Consider the following 16,591-nt stretch of genomic DNA (forward strand, 5'->3'; position numbering starts at 1 on the left):
CGCTGCGCGGGCGGCCGCGCTGGAGTCTAACGGCGAGCCGGCCAGATTGCGTTTCCCTTCCCTTCCCTTCTCTCCCTTCCCTCTTCGATCTCTTCAGGAACCGAGCAAATCCCTATTACTCTGCCTCTCTTTCACCCCCGCGGTCCCCTTCCCCAGGCTCCCCTGCTCCCCCCGCCCTCTCTGCCTTCCCGCAGGATCGGGATGCGGAGACCGGGGAGGACCGGGCCCTGGGCTGGGGGCTGCGGGCGCGGGGCTCGGGGCGCAGGGCTCGGGGCTTCTCAAAAGAGCAGCGGGGCCGAGCCGCACTCGCAGACTGGCTCGCGAGCCGCGCGGCCATTGGCTCCCGGCACGTCGGCGTCGCCCGCCCGCGCGGCGCTGCCAATGGGGGCGCGGGGCCCGGCGCGGCGCGGGGAGCCGGGGTGGCCGTGACGTCACGGGGGGGTCGGCGCCGCCCGCGGCAGCGGATTACAGGCGGGCGCGCCCGGCCGCGGCCGGAGTCGCCCAGCATCGCGCCTCCGCCGCCTTCTGCTCCGGCTCCTTCTTCCCCTCCTCCCCCTTCTCCTCCTCCTGCTCCTCCTCCTCTAGTGGCCGCGACCTCGGCTGCGGTGTCTGCTCCGCAACTTTACCAGAAAGTTCAGAAACTCCGCTCCGGGGCGCAGCGCCGCACGCGGCAGCCACCCGGGGCGCCGCGGGGGAGATCGGGGGCTCCGCGGCCGCTGCACCTGCCGCGTCCGCCGCCGCCGCTGCCGCCTGGTGCTCGGCGGGGCGCACACCCGGGCGGCAGCGGCAGCGCAGCGGCTTCGGGGTCCCCTCCTGCCGCCCGCGCCCTCGCGCGGGTCCCCGGCGCCGCCGCCGCCGCCGCCGCCCCCCATGCGCGAGCTCCAGGCTCCCGCAACAAATTTTGTAACTTTGTTTTCCTTTCTCCCCACCCCTCCTTTTTGCATAAGGGGAAAAAAGTTGTGTCGAAACTGGTCCACCGATTGCCACCTCCCAATTATCTTTTCTCCCCTCCCCTCCCCACTTTTTTTTTTTTTCCCCTAAGCGGCGACAACATTGTTTAGTGTTTATTTTGTTTGGCGATCGATAGCTTCCTTCGCTTTGTCGGGGCGGCTGCTGAGCGGAGGAGCGGCGCGGACCTCATGTAGACATGACAACAATGGAAGGGGCCAGCGGGTCGAGCTTTGGGATAGACACGATCCTGTCCGGTGCCGGCTCGGGCAGCCCGGGCATGATGAACGGAGATTTCCGCCCGCTCGGCGGCGAGGCGGCGAGGACCGCGGATTTTAGGAGCCAGGCCACTCCGTCGCCCTGTTCCGAGATCGACACCGTGGGAACGGCGCCTTCCTCTCCCATCTCGGTCACCATGGAGCCCCCGGAGCCGCATCTGGTGGCGGACGGGCCCCCGCACCACCACCACCTGCACCACGGCCAGCCGCCGCCGCCGCCCGCCGCGGCCCCCGCGCCGAGTTTGCAGCCTTCGCCGCCACAGCCGCCCGCGCAGCAGCTGGGCTCGGCCGCCTCCGCCCCCCGGACCGCCACCTCTTCCTTTCTAATCAAGGACATCCTGGGCGACAGCAAGCCCCTGGCGGCGTGCGCGCCCTACAGCACCAGCGTCCCCTCGCCCCACCACACCCCGAAGCCGGAGGGCCCCGCCGCGCACGAGAGCTTCAGGCCGAAGCTGGAGCAGGAGGACAGCAAAACCAAGCTGGACAAGCGGGAGGATTCCCAGAGCGACATCAAATGCCACGGTGAGTCGCGCGGCCTCGCTCGTCCAGCTCCTCCTGCGGCTCCCCCGTCTCCCCCTCGGTCTCCCCGCAGATTTCTCCGATGGGGAGCTATTCTGGCACCTTCGCTGGCGAGGTCGCCGCCGCCACAGTCCAAACGCGCGCAAGCGGGAGGGAGGATTCGGGCCCCGGCCGAAGTTCTGTTTATTGTTCCATCTCTACCTCTCGACCCACACCGACATCCACCTTCTTTCGTGGTTTTCCTTAATTTTAATATATCAGGAAGGGTGATCGATCTTATGGGAAGGGCTTGAGCGTTTTTTTCCAGCCAGAGACCTTGTGAGTGGGAATAGGGAGACTGGGAGAGAGAAACCCGCTTAGCTAGTTTGGTGTCTTGGGGTGTGATCACAACGTGGTACTTACTACTTAATGAAAATTATTTCATCCCCTCCTCCCCCGCACACATCATGTTTTCTAAACACCATCACAGGAATTATCAGACTTTTATCAGACTTAATAAAGGAAGAATTTCCGAGCTGATTAACAGAGCAACTTAAAAAAAAATTAGATCGTGGTTTACATAGGGTCGTTCACAAGGTAAAATGTTAGAATCAGTTTTTCAGTGTTTTCAAAACACCCTTCTTACCCAATGCCCCCAAATGAATAGCTGCATTTTAGTAAGATTTCTGGCTCTTGGTTAGTAATTGGGGGGTAGAATTTATAAAAGTGAAATTTATGGAATTGAATTTATCTAGTTTTGTAAAATCAGAAGACGGACATTGAAATTGTCTTTCAGCTCCCTTTTTCATACAATTTCATAAGTGTTCTGGTCTTTATGGCAAAAGACTTTTAACATAAAAGGAAAGTTTTGTTTCCTTTACTAAGTTGTTTATTATCATTACTACTACTACTACTACTACTACTACTACAATTATTAATCTTTGCCATCTCTGGGAAAGATGTGCGCTGACTGTCTGGGAGATGGGATGCTGGCTCCTCATTTTACTATTACAGCATTAGCATAATAGTGCCCCAAACAGATGTACAGTCTGGTCCTGCGATTTTTGCGTGCACCAACCTCCCCAGTGGGTCAATTAGAGAGATTATTGTTCTTCCTGCAGGGAAGATCAAGGAGCACAGCAAAACCGGGTACAAGCAGAGAGGGATTGACATATCGATTTCCCAGCATTTCAGGGAAAAACCAAAGTTGACAAATGGAATCCGGAAATCTCCGGGCTGTCACCGGAATGGGCTCAGTGGTTTTGAGCTCAGCTCGGGGTCTGGGCGACACATTCTTTCTGAAGCTTTAAAAGACCTGATGCAAGCGGCTGCGGAGAGTTTGGGTCCAGCGTTTCCCAAGTACACAGGAAAAATGAAAACAAATGCCTGTGACTTTGAGTAAACAGAAAAAATGAGATGAAAAAGGTGCCCCCTCCTCAACACACACACACACACACACACACAGACACAGACACACACACACACAGCATCAAGATCTTTTGTAAACCATCAAATCAGTCAAAAATAATCTTAGTGAAAGATAATAAAGGAAAGGGACAAGATCTTCCCTCCCTACCTCCAGCAAGGAAACAATAACAAAAGGACCCCTTTATTGTAAAGTTTTTTTCTTCTCTTTTCTTTTAAATTTCAAAGGTGGGGAGATCAGATAACCTTTTACGACGCTTTTGGAAACTCCGCATAAGGCTCCACACTCCTTACCCAGAAACTGGTCCTCTTTTCCCCATTACTGGCTGAGGCCCAAGTATTCGTGTAAGAAGAGTGGCAGAGAACGGTCCCCGGAGACCAGCGACTGGCTTGGGAACGTGGCAGTGTGTGCCAGAGGGACACGCCACCCTTTCCCAGCCCAGGTTACTTTACTAAACTGTGTCTGGGTTTCGACCGTAGGAACAAAGGAGGAAGGAGACCGGGAGATCACGAGTAGCCGAGAGAGTCCCCCTGTGAGAGCCAAAAAGCCTCGCAAAGCCAGGACGGCTTTCTCGGACCACCAACTCAACCAGCTGGAGCGCAGCTTTGAGCGGCAGAAGTACCTGAGCGTGCAGGACCGCATGGACCTGGCGGCTTCGCTCAACCTCACCGACACCCAGGTCAAGACCTGGTACCAGAACCGCAGGTAAGGGAGGCTGCGTGGGGGAGCAAAGCGGCTGGTCCTCCAGGTTGTGACCAGAGCACCCATCTTTCCTCCTGGCCTTGGAAGAAAAGAAGGGACTCAGAGGGCTTGGGGGAGTCCCTTGGGGGCTTTCCAGCAGGGGCAGGGATTAGCCACTCCCCCAAGGAAAGAGCTGTTGGGGAAGCAGCTGGAGTTTAGAGAGTTTTGCACTGCTAAGTGTCTTGACATGTGCTACTTTCACTCTCACATCTGAGTGGTTGGAATTTCCCCCACTTTGTCCCCAAGTCAATGAGGCCCCACCTTCTCAAATTGAGACATCCGGGCCGCTGACACTGGGGCTGGGAGAGCATGCGAGGTGCACCCTTTGGGCCTGCCCCAGGCTGGTTCTGAACGCTATTTCAGTCTCGGAAGAACTGCCCCTCTGGCCTCAGCTTCAATGTCCTTGCCTTGGCCTGTGAGGCAGCCAGGAGGGGTGAGGTGGGCAGCAGCAGGCAGGAGAATGGGGCAGCTGGCCAAGCATCCAGCCCGAGTCTCTGTCCCCTGTACGGGCGCCTCAGCGCTCACCTGGAACCTCGCGAGGAAATTGGGAAAGGGGCCGGCAGAGCTTGCAGGCCCTGAGCTGCAGAGGGAACCCAGGCAACCCCAGGCCGAGGTTCTAGTGTGTTTCCAAGCCCTGCAGTTGTCTTCCTCGATTTTTCTTTTCTTTCCACCTCCTTCAATCTCGTTTGTGTTTTAATCGTCCACAAGTGTGGTCGGAGTTGCCCATCCAGTTGTCATCTTTACCATAATTTTCTGTCTCATTACATACGGTTTCAGCCACCCCAATTCTGTCGGAAAACATTAGTGTCATTGGTAGCCAATTTAAAATGGGCGGCATGTTTATTAATTTGGCTGGAGCCGCTGGCTATGGACGGCCCACCAGCACCGAGTTCCTTCTTGTGGCATTTGAGCAAAAGGCCTGCTCTCTTCTTCTTCTTTCTTAATCGAGGTGCAGCGGGGGAGGGAGGAGGAGAAGGAGAGAAGCGGATCACAGGTTTTAGTTGTTACCCTCTCTCTGAGGAGACAATATCTGGAAAAGCATTTTCCCCTCCCTGAATGGCCTGGAGGTACTGACCCCTGGGGAGAGCCCTCCCTCTAACGAATTCCGTTCCGAAACCGGTAGCTACCTTCCCCACCCCAAGTCCCCTGCCTGCCTGGAAGGTCCTGTCAGGTTGATGAGAGAGACATGTCTCCACATCCCCCGGGGACGGAAAAGGGCCAGGGTCCACGGCTCAGGGGTCTCTGCGTCCCTTTGTTTACCTCGGCCAGGAGAAAGGGGGGCGGGGCGGAGAGCGGGCCCTCCGGGGTTGTTGGGGAGCCTCTGGCTGGGAAAGGGAATTAGGATTAGGAGGGAGAAGGCCGCCCACAGAAACAGTGGTCTTCCCTGGCCGCCAAGAAAGTTTCAGGAGGCACCCAGACTGCGAGGGGTAGGGTGGGGGCAGCGGGAGGGCCAAGGGCCAGGGAAAGGCAGCAGAGCTTGGAGGGTTTCTTTTGCGAATGCCATGCCGCAGACACTGACGGTGCAGATGAAGAAACTGACTTGGATGCTGATCCCTCCTCGAGAAGAAGGTGGTGTGTGTGTGTGTGTGTGTGTGTGTGTGTGTGTGTGAGTGTGTGTTGGGGGGAAATGTTAGGAGGTGCGGTCCATTCTGGGCTTCCTTGGCCTCCGGTCCGGTCCCCCCCGGAGCAGAAGGCGGGAGAGGGCCGGGAGAGGCTCCAGTGCCCGGGGTGCGTGCACGTCCGCTTTCTTGCAGGACCAAGTGGAAGCGGCAGACGGCGGTGGGCCTGGAGCTGCTGGCCGAGGCGGGCAACTACTCGGCGCTGCAGCGAATGTTCCCATCGCCCTACTTCTACCACCCGAGCCTGCTGGGCGGCGTGGACAGCAGCGCGGCCGCCGCCGCCGCCGCCGCCATGTACAGCAGCATGTACCGGACTCCGCCCGCGCCGCACCCGCAGCTGCAGCGGCCGCTGGTGCCCCGCGTGCTCATCCACGGCCTGGGCCCCGGCGGCCAGCCGGCCCTCAACCCGCTGTCCAACTCCATGCCGGGCACCCCGCACCCCCGGTGAGGACGGGGAACCACGGAGGCGGCGCTGCGGGCCTTCTACCCTCTCCTCCCCTGCTCGGAAGGCTGCGCTGCCTCCGCCGGCACCGGCCCGGGCCTCCCTCCAGCCGCCCCCGGGGAGCCCGGCCAGAGAGGAGGACGCTCCGCCATGGGCGGGGCCCCCAGGAGCCAGCCCCCCGCGCCCCTCTCCCCACCCCCAGGGACGGGGCTGGGAAGCTCCCACTGCAGCGTGACCGGCGAAAACGCTGACCCCACACAAAGTTCGACCAGTAAGTGAAAACATCAACAAGAAAACGAAACCTCAAGTTCTTTTTAAAAAATGACTTTAGGGATCAGGGGGAGGGCGGGGGAGGGCAAGGAGAGAAGCGAGAAGGGCACGGACAGAGGACTGCAAGGGCAGAGAGTTGACTGCCAACGGACAGACGGACAGAGGGCCCGAGGCAGAGGGCGTCGCCGCGGACACCCCCGTCAGCCCCAGAGAAAAGAGGAGGAGAACTGAGAACTTTGCACTGATTTCTCATGACCCTTTTTTCTTTTGGAAAAGTGGCATGCTCCATAATATGGAAAAAAAAATGTACATGAGAAAGACCGAGTGATAAGTGATATATCATATTTATTATATGTTGTCCAAAAAAAAAAAAAGAGTCACTTCTATACGTTAGTAAAATATGATTTTCCTTTTCATGTCTTTTTTTGATTCGGTAAAATAAATGCTTAGACCAGAATATAGATTTTTTTGTGATTGAAAAATTACAAAAAATAAAGTTTATCTTTTTTTAACAAGTGATGAAATTCAAGGGAGCTGATTTTACTACAGCAGCGTGTATTCTGATGAAGCGTCAGGTTTTATTTAGGAAAAAAAAAAGAATCCTTCCCAGAATATTGAGAATCTGTAAAATCTGTGAAGACGTTGAGTTGACGTGTATATAAAAACAGCTCGGTGTCTCATGCCGGCCTTTCTTTTTAAAGTGGCCGATTTCAGAGCAGCCGCCGGGGCCAGTCGGTGATGGCAGGCTGCTGGCGGGTGCTAAGCAAGCGGCCAACCTTCCCAGCCCACGGCCTGCCGGACCCCCCTGAGCCGGCCGCCCGCCCCGCCTCCTCCTCCCCGGGCTCCTCCCGGGCCGCGGGTCCCGGCGCTGGGCGGGCGCCGCTCCGCGGGCCTCGCAGCTGTCGCGAAGCCTGCGGCCCGGCCGGCGCAGCGGGACAGCCTGCGAGCGGGAGCGGCTGGCCGCACAATTAGGACGCCCCGGGGACGCGGAGAGGCCGGGCTAACAACTCTGGAGGCGGCTTTGATCCTGGCCTTCTCCTTCCCGACGGGCATCCAGCCCCCTGCCTGCCGGCGCCCAGGCTCGGGCCCTAGTGAGTTTGCTGGGCTGGGAAGTCTGGAGAGGGAATGCAAACTCCGGGCGGGACCGGCGCGCCAGGCTTTTTGTCAGAGCCTCTGGATGAGGTGGAACCACAGGATGACAGGACCTGCCCAGAGGGCGGAGGAGTGTGTGTGAATGTATAGTAATCGCCCCCCCCCCCGCCCCTCCCCCAGCACTCAGCTCTGTAAGAGGGGAAAACTGAATTGGGGGGCGAGGGGAGGTGCAGTTCTGGGGCTGCTTCCATCTCCAGCCCCTAGATACTTCCTGAGGAGCCAGAGAGGAGGATCTCGCATCAGATCTCTGTCCTCACGCCTGTCCTAGAGCGGTGTCAAAGGGGGAAAGACACACAGCTGAAACAGCCACACCTGTCCCTCAACTTTCTTGGCTGTTTGAACCTTAGTAGAGTTAAAAAAAATAACATTTTAAGAAACGTGGTGTTTCGTGGGAGTGTGTGTTGGGGAGGGGTGGGAGAGAAGAAGGGAAAAAGTGAAATCCAGGAGGAAACTGCCTCGGGCCCCCAGATCAGACCTTTGCTAATTAGGGACGGGCTTGCAGATTTCTCTCCAGCTCATCAATTTGTTTTAAAAAATGGTCTTGGTCTTGTTGGATTCTAACAAAAGGGCCTGGACTGCCCCTTTTCCTTTCTTCCCGCTGAGCTGGGGGGCCGCAGGCAGCTGGCCGGGGCTGGAAGCTGGGTGCCGCTGCGGCCAGCGGGAATGGCAGCGCGTGGGCACTCAGCAGATGCTCCTTGCGCCATCTTAGCGGCTGCTGAGTTTTACAGTCCAGTTTGAGTAATTACAAAATGATCTGCCTGGGCCTAAAGGACACTTCCCAGGCTGGGGGGCTAGCTAACACAGCTTCTGTCTGCACTGGCCCCGGCAGCTTGCCAGCGTTGGCACAAGGGGGACCTGGAGTTCACACATCCCAAGTTCCCACCAAGAGTCCAGGTGGGAAAAACACACAAACCCCCTACAGATACAAACAAAGCTGTAGCACCCATCTGCTGCCAGCAGCTCACCAGCCATTTTGCTGAGGAGCCTGCCACTGCCCCTTCACTCTCAAGGCTGAATTTGGGCTCCACAGCTGGACAAAGCACACTGTCTCCAGAAACCAACGTTTCTTAATTAACCTCACATGCCACGGCTGCTAGCAGCCACTCTCTGTCCATGACAGTCCTCCCAAATTTGCTTTTCTTCAAAGTCACATTATCCCCACCATGCCGCTGGAAGTGTCAGTTCTCCTTCTAAGTTTGATTATTTCCTATTGCATCCAAGTTAGGCAAATTGGACGATGGAGGTGGGGTTGTCCCGGGAAGAAAGCTGAGTACTGGATTCCCTTTTTTTTCTTCATTCTTTTCTTTCCATAGCAGTATTACAAAGGTGACTCTCAGCAGGTGATCCTCACTTCAAATGCCCCCAAACCATTGCTTACAAGTCAGACTCAAACCCAGCCCGTTCCTGTGGAAGAGGCCCCTCAGTCCTTCCTCGCAGGCCCAACTGAGTGGGGGAGGGGTTGGCTAGAAGGGGGTGAGTGCACCCCCAGACTTTGTGAAAGGCAAGGAACCAGGTAACAGGCGAAGGCCTCTTCTCAGGGGCGTGCTGGAGTTCGTTGTGAGGGCCCAGAGGAAAGCTGTCCCTGGGCGCTGGCTCCCTGTCTTTTCCCACCTTCAGCGGGTGTCTGAAGGGCACTCCACAGCTAGCCTCCATTTGGCTTGCTCCTTTGATTAAGTTGGGGATTGGCAAAAAACGGTCTTTCTGTGGCAATCTTTGCTTGCTACGGAAACGCAGGAGTGCAAACTTCTTTCAGAGAGATGTTTAAACACCCACAAAGGCCCCTCCGATTTGCTTTGGGACCCCAGCAAACCAAGCACAAATCCGTAGTGTGCGCGTGTGAAATAAGTCAACTCCCCAGCTACCCGCTCCTCATAGCTCAAGCCAGCCATTTGCAGTGAATCGCAAAGTAATGATTGCTGTTTGCCTCCACGCCTCCAGCAAATATACCTACCACCCTGTGTCAGCTTATTTTTGCTCCACCCCTTAAAAACGAACGCTCACAGGATGGCAAATTAGACAGCCGATTCCCTCTGTTGCAAATAAAACCGCTTACCCTCACACCAAGACTCCCCTCCTCCCCACTCCTGCCCTCTGACTCCTGCTTAGGCAGCCCTTCCCCAGCAGTCTGCGGGCTCCCACCTCCCCTCTTGAACCAGGCAGCTTGTGAGTAGCTTGCTTTTGCTGTATTTCTAACTTTCTAAAAATATTTGGAAAAGCTCTCCCCAGGGCTAGGGAAACTTTGGCTCCCCATTAAGCCACGTGGTTACAAAAAAATACACTGGAAGAGAGCTGCTCGGTTTTCTAAAAAGCCAGGCACCGTGTGAAGCCCACATCCTTGGAAAGAGACTGACTTTATGCCGCTGGGGAGCGTGGGAGCAGGACTGAGCCCCGGAAAGAACTGCTGCTCCCTCCAGAGCTGGGGGTCCTTGGTGCGGGGAAGCTGGCTTGTCCAGTGCCTGTGTGGGAGGAAGAGTGGATGTGGGCTTTTCCAGGGTTTACCCCGTGGATCCTGGAAAAATGCCTCCAGGTCTTTATCCAGTTCCACTTCCTTAGCCATTTCCAGCCATCCTCTCTACCCTCCCCTCCTGCCCTCCTTCCCCTGGAGTTGGGGCGCACGGCCAGGGTCAGTGCCCCTCCTTTCTTATTTCTGGCAGGCTGAGCACCCCCAGGGCTGAGTAGGGGTGCGTATGTGGGGTTGGGGTATGTCCCTGGCTTCTTGCATTGGAAAAAACAGGCCAGCTGTGAGATGACTCAGAAGGGACTTCCCCCCCCCCTCCCCTCCTTTCAGCTGAATTTTGAAGGTGTCTGTCAGTCTGAGCGCTGCTGGGTGGACCCTCTCTGCCAACCTGGCATTCTCAGTTTCTCTCCTCTCTGCCTTTCCGGGAATCCTCTTACTTTCCCCCCAGCTCGGCTGTTCTCTCCTAGCACCACAGACAGCTCCAGGGGCGGGCGGCGGAGCCACAGGCCCTGGGCTGGCGGGTTCCCGACTGAAGCGAAGGCGACCGCAGGGGGCGCGCCGGGTTCGGTCCCCGGTGCCCGCGGCGGGCCGTCCGCGGAGTGACTGCAGAGCGACCTCCCTGGCAGCGCTTCCTGATGAGCCCTAAGTCCAAACAGGGGCACACCCCGAAGAACAAAACCTTCAGATCAACAAACCAATGCACAAACCCAAAGATCTCAGGGTGAGCAGTGCTCAGTGACAAGACCAACGCCAAACCGTCCCTATTGAATAAAGTTCTTGGCGGAAGCCCACTGGGGCGGAGCGGGGACTCAGGTCCGCGGCTTGGAAGCCCTCGCGCCGAGCCCGGCGGGATGGAACCCCCTCTGGGAAGGGCCCTGCTCCCGTCCTCCGCCCGGCAGCCTCGGCCTAGGGGAGCCCCGGAGTAGCGGGATGAGCCCCTGATCGCCGCCGCAGCTCCCAGCCCGCATCCGCTCCCCGCGGGGATGGGTGTGGGACTCCCCTGCAGGAGTTCCCCGGGGAGAAGAGAACCCGCGCGAGCAGCGCGAGAGGAAACCTGGTTTACGATGAAAGGGCTTTGTCACTTGGCGGAGCTGATTCACTCCCGCCCCCGCCCCCTCCCGTCTCAGGCGGCGGGACCAGATTCTTTGGTGAAGAGGTCCTTGGCTTAGCGGTCCGCCCTCCCCCGCCCAATGGACCGCAGGCAGCGGTTCCCGCGGGGCTCCGAGCCCGGCTGCAGCGCCCCGGCTCCGCGGGGGGCTGCCTCGGTGCGCGCCCCAGCCCGGCCTTCTGCCTTCGCGCTCCTCCAGTCCGGGGGACAGCCTTGTGGACACCAATTCCCTCGCCGGTTCCTGAGGGGCGTTTCGTCAGGACCCTATTAGACCAGGGACAGGAGTCCAGAAGCTTTCAAAACCGGGACTTGGCTAGGCCTGCAGAGCAGGTCCCTCCTCTCAAATCTCTGTGGGCTGGGGAGGGAGGGAACAGAAAGCCTTCTCCTTTTTCTATGAAGATAAGAATCTTTGGCCAGATGGGAGCTTATATCTGTATCTCTCTTCATACCCCCCTTCATACCCCCCACCCCGCCCTTAAAATACCTCATGGCTACAAATGACTGCCTCCTTCAGATTTTCCTTTGTTCCTTGGAAGCCAACTCCTTTTTGTTGACCCTCTCCCCCACCCCTCTCACACACACAGACTTCCCCTCTGGCTCTCCTCTTCCTCTTCCCCGTTATGGTTGGAGGGGCTGGCGGAAGAGTAGGCATTCCAGGGGCAAGGGGAGGACAAGTTTCCTACAGGCCACTGTGTATATAGAATGCTGCCTCCAGAGAGAAGAACTAAGCATCGGTGGTGCATTGTTTCCCTACTCCTGTGCTACACCATCAGAGTGCCCGTGGTGGAGAGATGCTCTACCACATTCTAAAACCACTTCCTATGCCAGGGTAGCTAAGTTACTTAGTATAGTTCCCATATAGAAGGTCCTCCAAGTGAAGAGACCAATGTCGGTCTCTTTCTCATGAGACAGTTTTCCGGTTGAGTCATCTGATATGAAATGACTTTCTAGTGATCTAATTTGAAACCTTTTGTTTTCTTAATGTTTCTCATGTGAGAAAATGGGCATTCCATGGTATCTGGAAGATGCAAATAGTGTTTGGTAAGCACGACAAAAGAGCTGATGGCCCAATTTTTGTTTGCATCAACTCTTCCTTCCCCCAGGCTGAGTGGACATCTGCAGAACTATGGGAAGGGAAATTCTAGTCCATATATTAAGAGACAGAGTTACCCGTTGGAAATACGGTGTATTAGAGTTACAAATCACTCTAAAACATTAAATTATTACTTATCTGACCCATTTTCCACAAACTTGTTCTATTAATAATGGAAGCTTCTGGAAGAGTGTCCATTAAATTAAGATTTCAAAAGGACATCTACTTCCTCCCCAGCCTTAAGTGAGCATACTGGCATTACATTAAACATGTTCATATGTGAATAAGTGAATGATTATCACAGGATCTTTCAATGCCATGCATCCATAGAGTGGCCTATACAGTCCTATAAAGCACAAATGGAGACGTGCAGCATGTGGTACTTCATTTTGTCTTCTCTTCTGGATTGCTTTAGAAAGTTTTGGCAATCTATATTTTGGATCACCTCCTTGAACTTCTCTAATTTTATGTCACAGCAGATCACCAGAAGCCAGTTCTTTGCAGTCCCACCCATTGGTGTCAGGTGTTAGCCCTCTGCCAGCCCACCTCAGCCTTGCCCAATCAGAGCACAGTGAAGAAAGCTGAGGTAGAGTCCTAACCGGTTTGGCTCAGTGGATGGAGCATCAGCCTGCAGACTGAAGGGTCCCAGGTTCGATTCCTGTCAAGAGCATGTACCTTGGTTGCGGGCACATGCCCAGTAGGGGGTGTGCAGGAGGCAGCTGATTGATGTTTCCTGCTCAATGATGTTTCTAACTCTCTATTCCTATCCCTTCCTCTCTGTAAAAAAAAAAAAATCAATGCAAATATATTTTAAAAAAGAAAAGAAAGTGGAGGTAGTGTTACCTGGACTTTGGCTGCTCCTGCTTACTCCCCCCTCAGCCCTGTGTGGAGTTTTCCCAGGTGTGCCTTGTTCCAGAGCCCAGGCCCAAACTTTTGTTACCCCTTTCCTCTACCCCTCTAGCTATCATTTTGGGTTACAGCCTTTTGCCCTTGATGGGGCCAAAGGGATGGCATTATTGCAGCTCCATGCATGCCATGGTGCAGTTGGTGGCCTAATTATCCCCACAGAAGCGTAATTATTTTCACATGCCCAAAAGTCCTCCCACAAAGATATTTATTAGGGTGGAATTCAATTAGAATTTATATAAACACTGAGACCTATCCACCTCATTTAGTAAAGAAATAATGACTGCTTTCATTTCAGGAACTGTTAACAGATCTGATGGCTAGGGATCCGGTGAGAAGTGCCAGGTGAGTGGATTCATAAAGAAAGACTCTAGTCTGCCAGGAGACTTAAAAAATAAAAAATAAAAAAGGCCCACGTTCTCAGAGTCAGTGCTGCTCTCCACTCCCACCTAGCTTTTATCCTTCTGATTTTTACTTTGCTATTTTATGTATTTGGGATGTTTTTACTTTGCTATTTTATGTATTTGGGCCAACCCTCTCTATTTAGGGATGTCAGTGCTGAAAAGTTGAATTAAGCTTTTAAATTTATTGAATCTCACTATGAATTTTTTGGAATAGGATTAGAAAAAAAGGGACTATTGAAAACAGTGCTTGTTAACAGTAGCATTTCAGGAAGGATTCCCTGTATTTGCCAACATGTTTACAGGCTTTTTCTTTCCTCCCATAAATGATCTAGTCCCTAAGGGGAGCATGACTCTTACTGGGTTCTGCCTAGAAATTTGGCAAAAGGTTATTTTCCAACATCTGAATTAAAAGTAATTGGATTTTAAGCAGAACTGATTCTGATCCAAATTCAGGATTGGAAGGACTCTCAAAGGTCATCTGGTTTATTACCTATTTTAAGCTTTAGTTTTTTCCTACAACATATTTGTTTAGTGTTTTTTTTCTTTCAACCCCGTTCTCTCTCTCATTCCCCCTCCCCCCCTATAAAAATAGAGGAAGGGAAAGAAATACTACAATTCTAAAATATTTTTAGATTATTCTTGACTTTCAACTTTAATGGCATTAAACTTTTGTGGTCAGCTCACAAAAGAAACACTTTTTTTGGGTAAAAATTACTAAAACAACTTTCTTAGTATAAAAGTAATGCGTACTCACCATGGAAATTTTATAAAATACTGAAGAGTAGAGAGAAGAAATAAAGTCCATCTTCTATCACTCAAGACAACTACTGCTAATATTTGATTTATTATTTCCAGATTTTTGCTGTGAATTTTTACATAGTCGTGACCACATTTTATCTGGAATATCATTTATGCTTTCCCCATGTAGAACCAGTATTTCTCTGCATTATTTCAAACTCTTTGTAAGTATAATATTTGATATAAAATATCCTCTCTCATAATAGTCAACTATTCTTTTCATTGCTGGACATATAGATTGCTTCTCTTAACTTGAGATAAATAATGCTTCAATGAGCATTAAAGTAAGATTTGGAGAATAGATTCTACATGTTACTTGCATATCCCTTTATTATGTTGATTAGGCAGTGGAAGAAATAGAAGAACAAGATGACCAGCTCAATGAGTGGTTTTGGTGAAAGGTGCCAGTTCAGCCTGAGCAGATTGAGAGCTCTGTGCCTTAGCCTGTATATGTTGTGGTGAAGTCAACTAAGAACACTAGTTGCATTTTTGTGTACTTTAAGCTTCATGGACTTTTGGTGTGAATTTGGCAGTCTCCTGACCAGAGATACGCACCTGACTTGAAGGAGGAAGAGGGTTAGGTCTCTTCTGATTTAGGGTGATAGAACGTTGTCTGCCTGGTTTGTCCTACTGTTTTCTGTGCTTCAGCTATTCTGTGGGTGAAGAGAATGTGTTAGCTTCCAGGGCTGTCAATCTGGCACCTTTCATCAGAACTAAGTTCAGGTTAAAGAAAAACACAGACCATGTAAACCACAAAGAAATTTGAGGGTGGGGGTGGAGAGTTGAGGAAAAGAATTAAATAGCAATAGTCTACCCTTTCATTTACATGACACACATTAACCGTAACATAGAAGTTCCAAGAGAACTGTCTTGTTCTCTTGTCTCCAGGAGCCCATGTAGGGCGCTTTAATTGCCACATTTTCAAACCACTATAATGGTGAGGATGTCTTAGTAATTACCTTAATGAGATAACACCTTTCTCTCCCTCAACCTACTCATTATCATGCCTCTTGTTCAAATTTCAACTACAAAGAACTCTACTTGTAAAAAAAAAAAAGTCTGAAATGTATTGTTCCAGGTCTCAAACCCTTAAAATAATCACATTGCACATATCTTAAATTTATGAAAGAAATCGTACACATAGGCAATTTGAGTATGTTAAAGGAAAGGTTTGAGATAAGTAAACTAAACATCTGGGTGCCCTTTAATTATTCTTGGTTGGATTCTTTATCTTGACCTATCGTGATGCTAAGGTGCCAGAGTGATGAATTTTAAGATGTTGGGCTGTGAAGACGTGCAGCTGCAACACTGATGGATTTAGGGAGGGATGGTAACAAGGTTAGCTGCATGTGAAGTGTGAATTGAGATTTTTGCAAAGAGACTGTGATTGCAGATGGGCATAATGTTGTACCCTTGCATGAAATCTTGCTATTATTGTATAATGGTCAGACAGAGTGTGAAATGACTTATTACTTTTCTTTTATTCTTTAATGAAGTTGGTTAGAGTAGCAGTACTATGGCTAGTCAATAATAGTAAAGCACACACACAAAAACTATGACAGTTGCAGATATATTAAATATTTATTTAGTTTTGACTTTTTTTCTCCTAATTTTCATGAATATCCATATGCAAACAGAAGCATCCCTTTATTCATATAGTACAAATTTTCACTGATTTGCGTATCTGCCCTTAGCATACCATTATTATCCTGCATAAATACTCTACAAGGCCATGCTACATATCAAATATTTCAGCATCCAAGACAATTTTGTAACACTTTTAAGTGTTTAAAAATGCTGGGATGCTTTTAGGCTGATTTAAGCATGGAATTGTGATTTGAAAACTCTATTTGGAGTTAAATGGGTAACATTGAAATATCAGTTTATCATTACAGTGGCTAGAAATGGTATGTGGAACAACATAATGTAAACCTATTATGAGGCCCACTCTTTAATATGGTTTGAGTTGTAGGAAAGATCAAATCAGTTATTCTGTTTTGTAATGCAGAGTACATATCTTTTTTTTATATCACACATATCGTTATTTTTCTACCTCACAGAGCCCATAATGTAAATGTTTTTTACTGCCTAATATTAACATCACAAAAAGATAATACCTTAGTCAAAGAGAAATAGTGCTACCATGTTAAAAACAAAACAAAGCAGCCCCAGCCAGTTGGGCTCAATGATTAGAGGTATGCCTGAAGACTGAAGGGTCTTGGGATTGATTCTGTCAAGGTCAAAGGCACATTCCTTGATTGCAGGCTTGATCCCTAGCCCCAGGCTGATGTGTGTGGGAGGAAACCCATTAATGTGTGTCTCTCACTTGGGAGGCAACCATTCATTGTGTGTCTCTCTTACATCAATGTTTCTCTATCTGTCTCTCCCTCCTCCTTTCCACTCTCTCTAAAAAAATCAATGAAAAAGGGAGAATCCAAGATGGCTGCACA

The 16,591-nt window shown here is 51.8% G+C and overlaps 1 protein-coding gene across 1 annotated transcript; it reads left to right on the forward strand.

Moving 5' to 3' along the window:
* Window positions 1-489: 489 nt before the first annotated feature.
* On the forward strand, window positions 490-6,737 carry BARHL2 (BarH like homeobox 2). Its single transcript, XM_084875199.1, has 3 exons — window positions 490-1,748; window positions 3,630-3,855; window positions 5,646-6,737. The coding sequence occupies exons 1-3, from the start codon at window positions 1,148-1,150 to the stop codon at window positions 5,956-5,958; spliced, it is 1,140 nt and encodes a 379-aa protein (XP_084731325.1). The 5' UTR covers window positions 490-1,147; the 3' UTR covers window positions 5,959-6,737.
* The last annotated feature ends 9,854 nt before the right edge of the window (window positions 6,738-16,591 follow it).

This window comes from Pipistrellus hanaki, assembly GCF_964339955.1.
Source record: "Pipistrellus hanaki genome assembly, chromosome: 2".
Classification (NCBI taxonomy): Eukaryota; Metazoa; Chordata; class Mammalia; order Chiroptera; family Vespertilionidae; genus Pipistrellus; species Pipistrellus hanaki.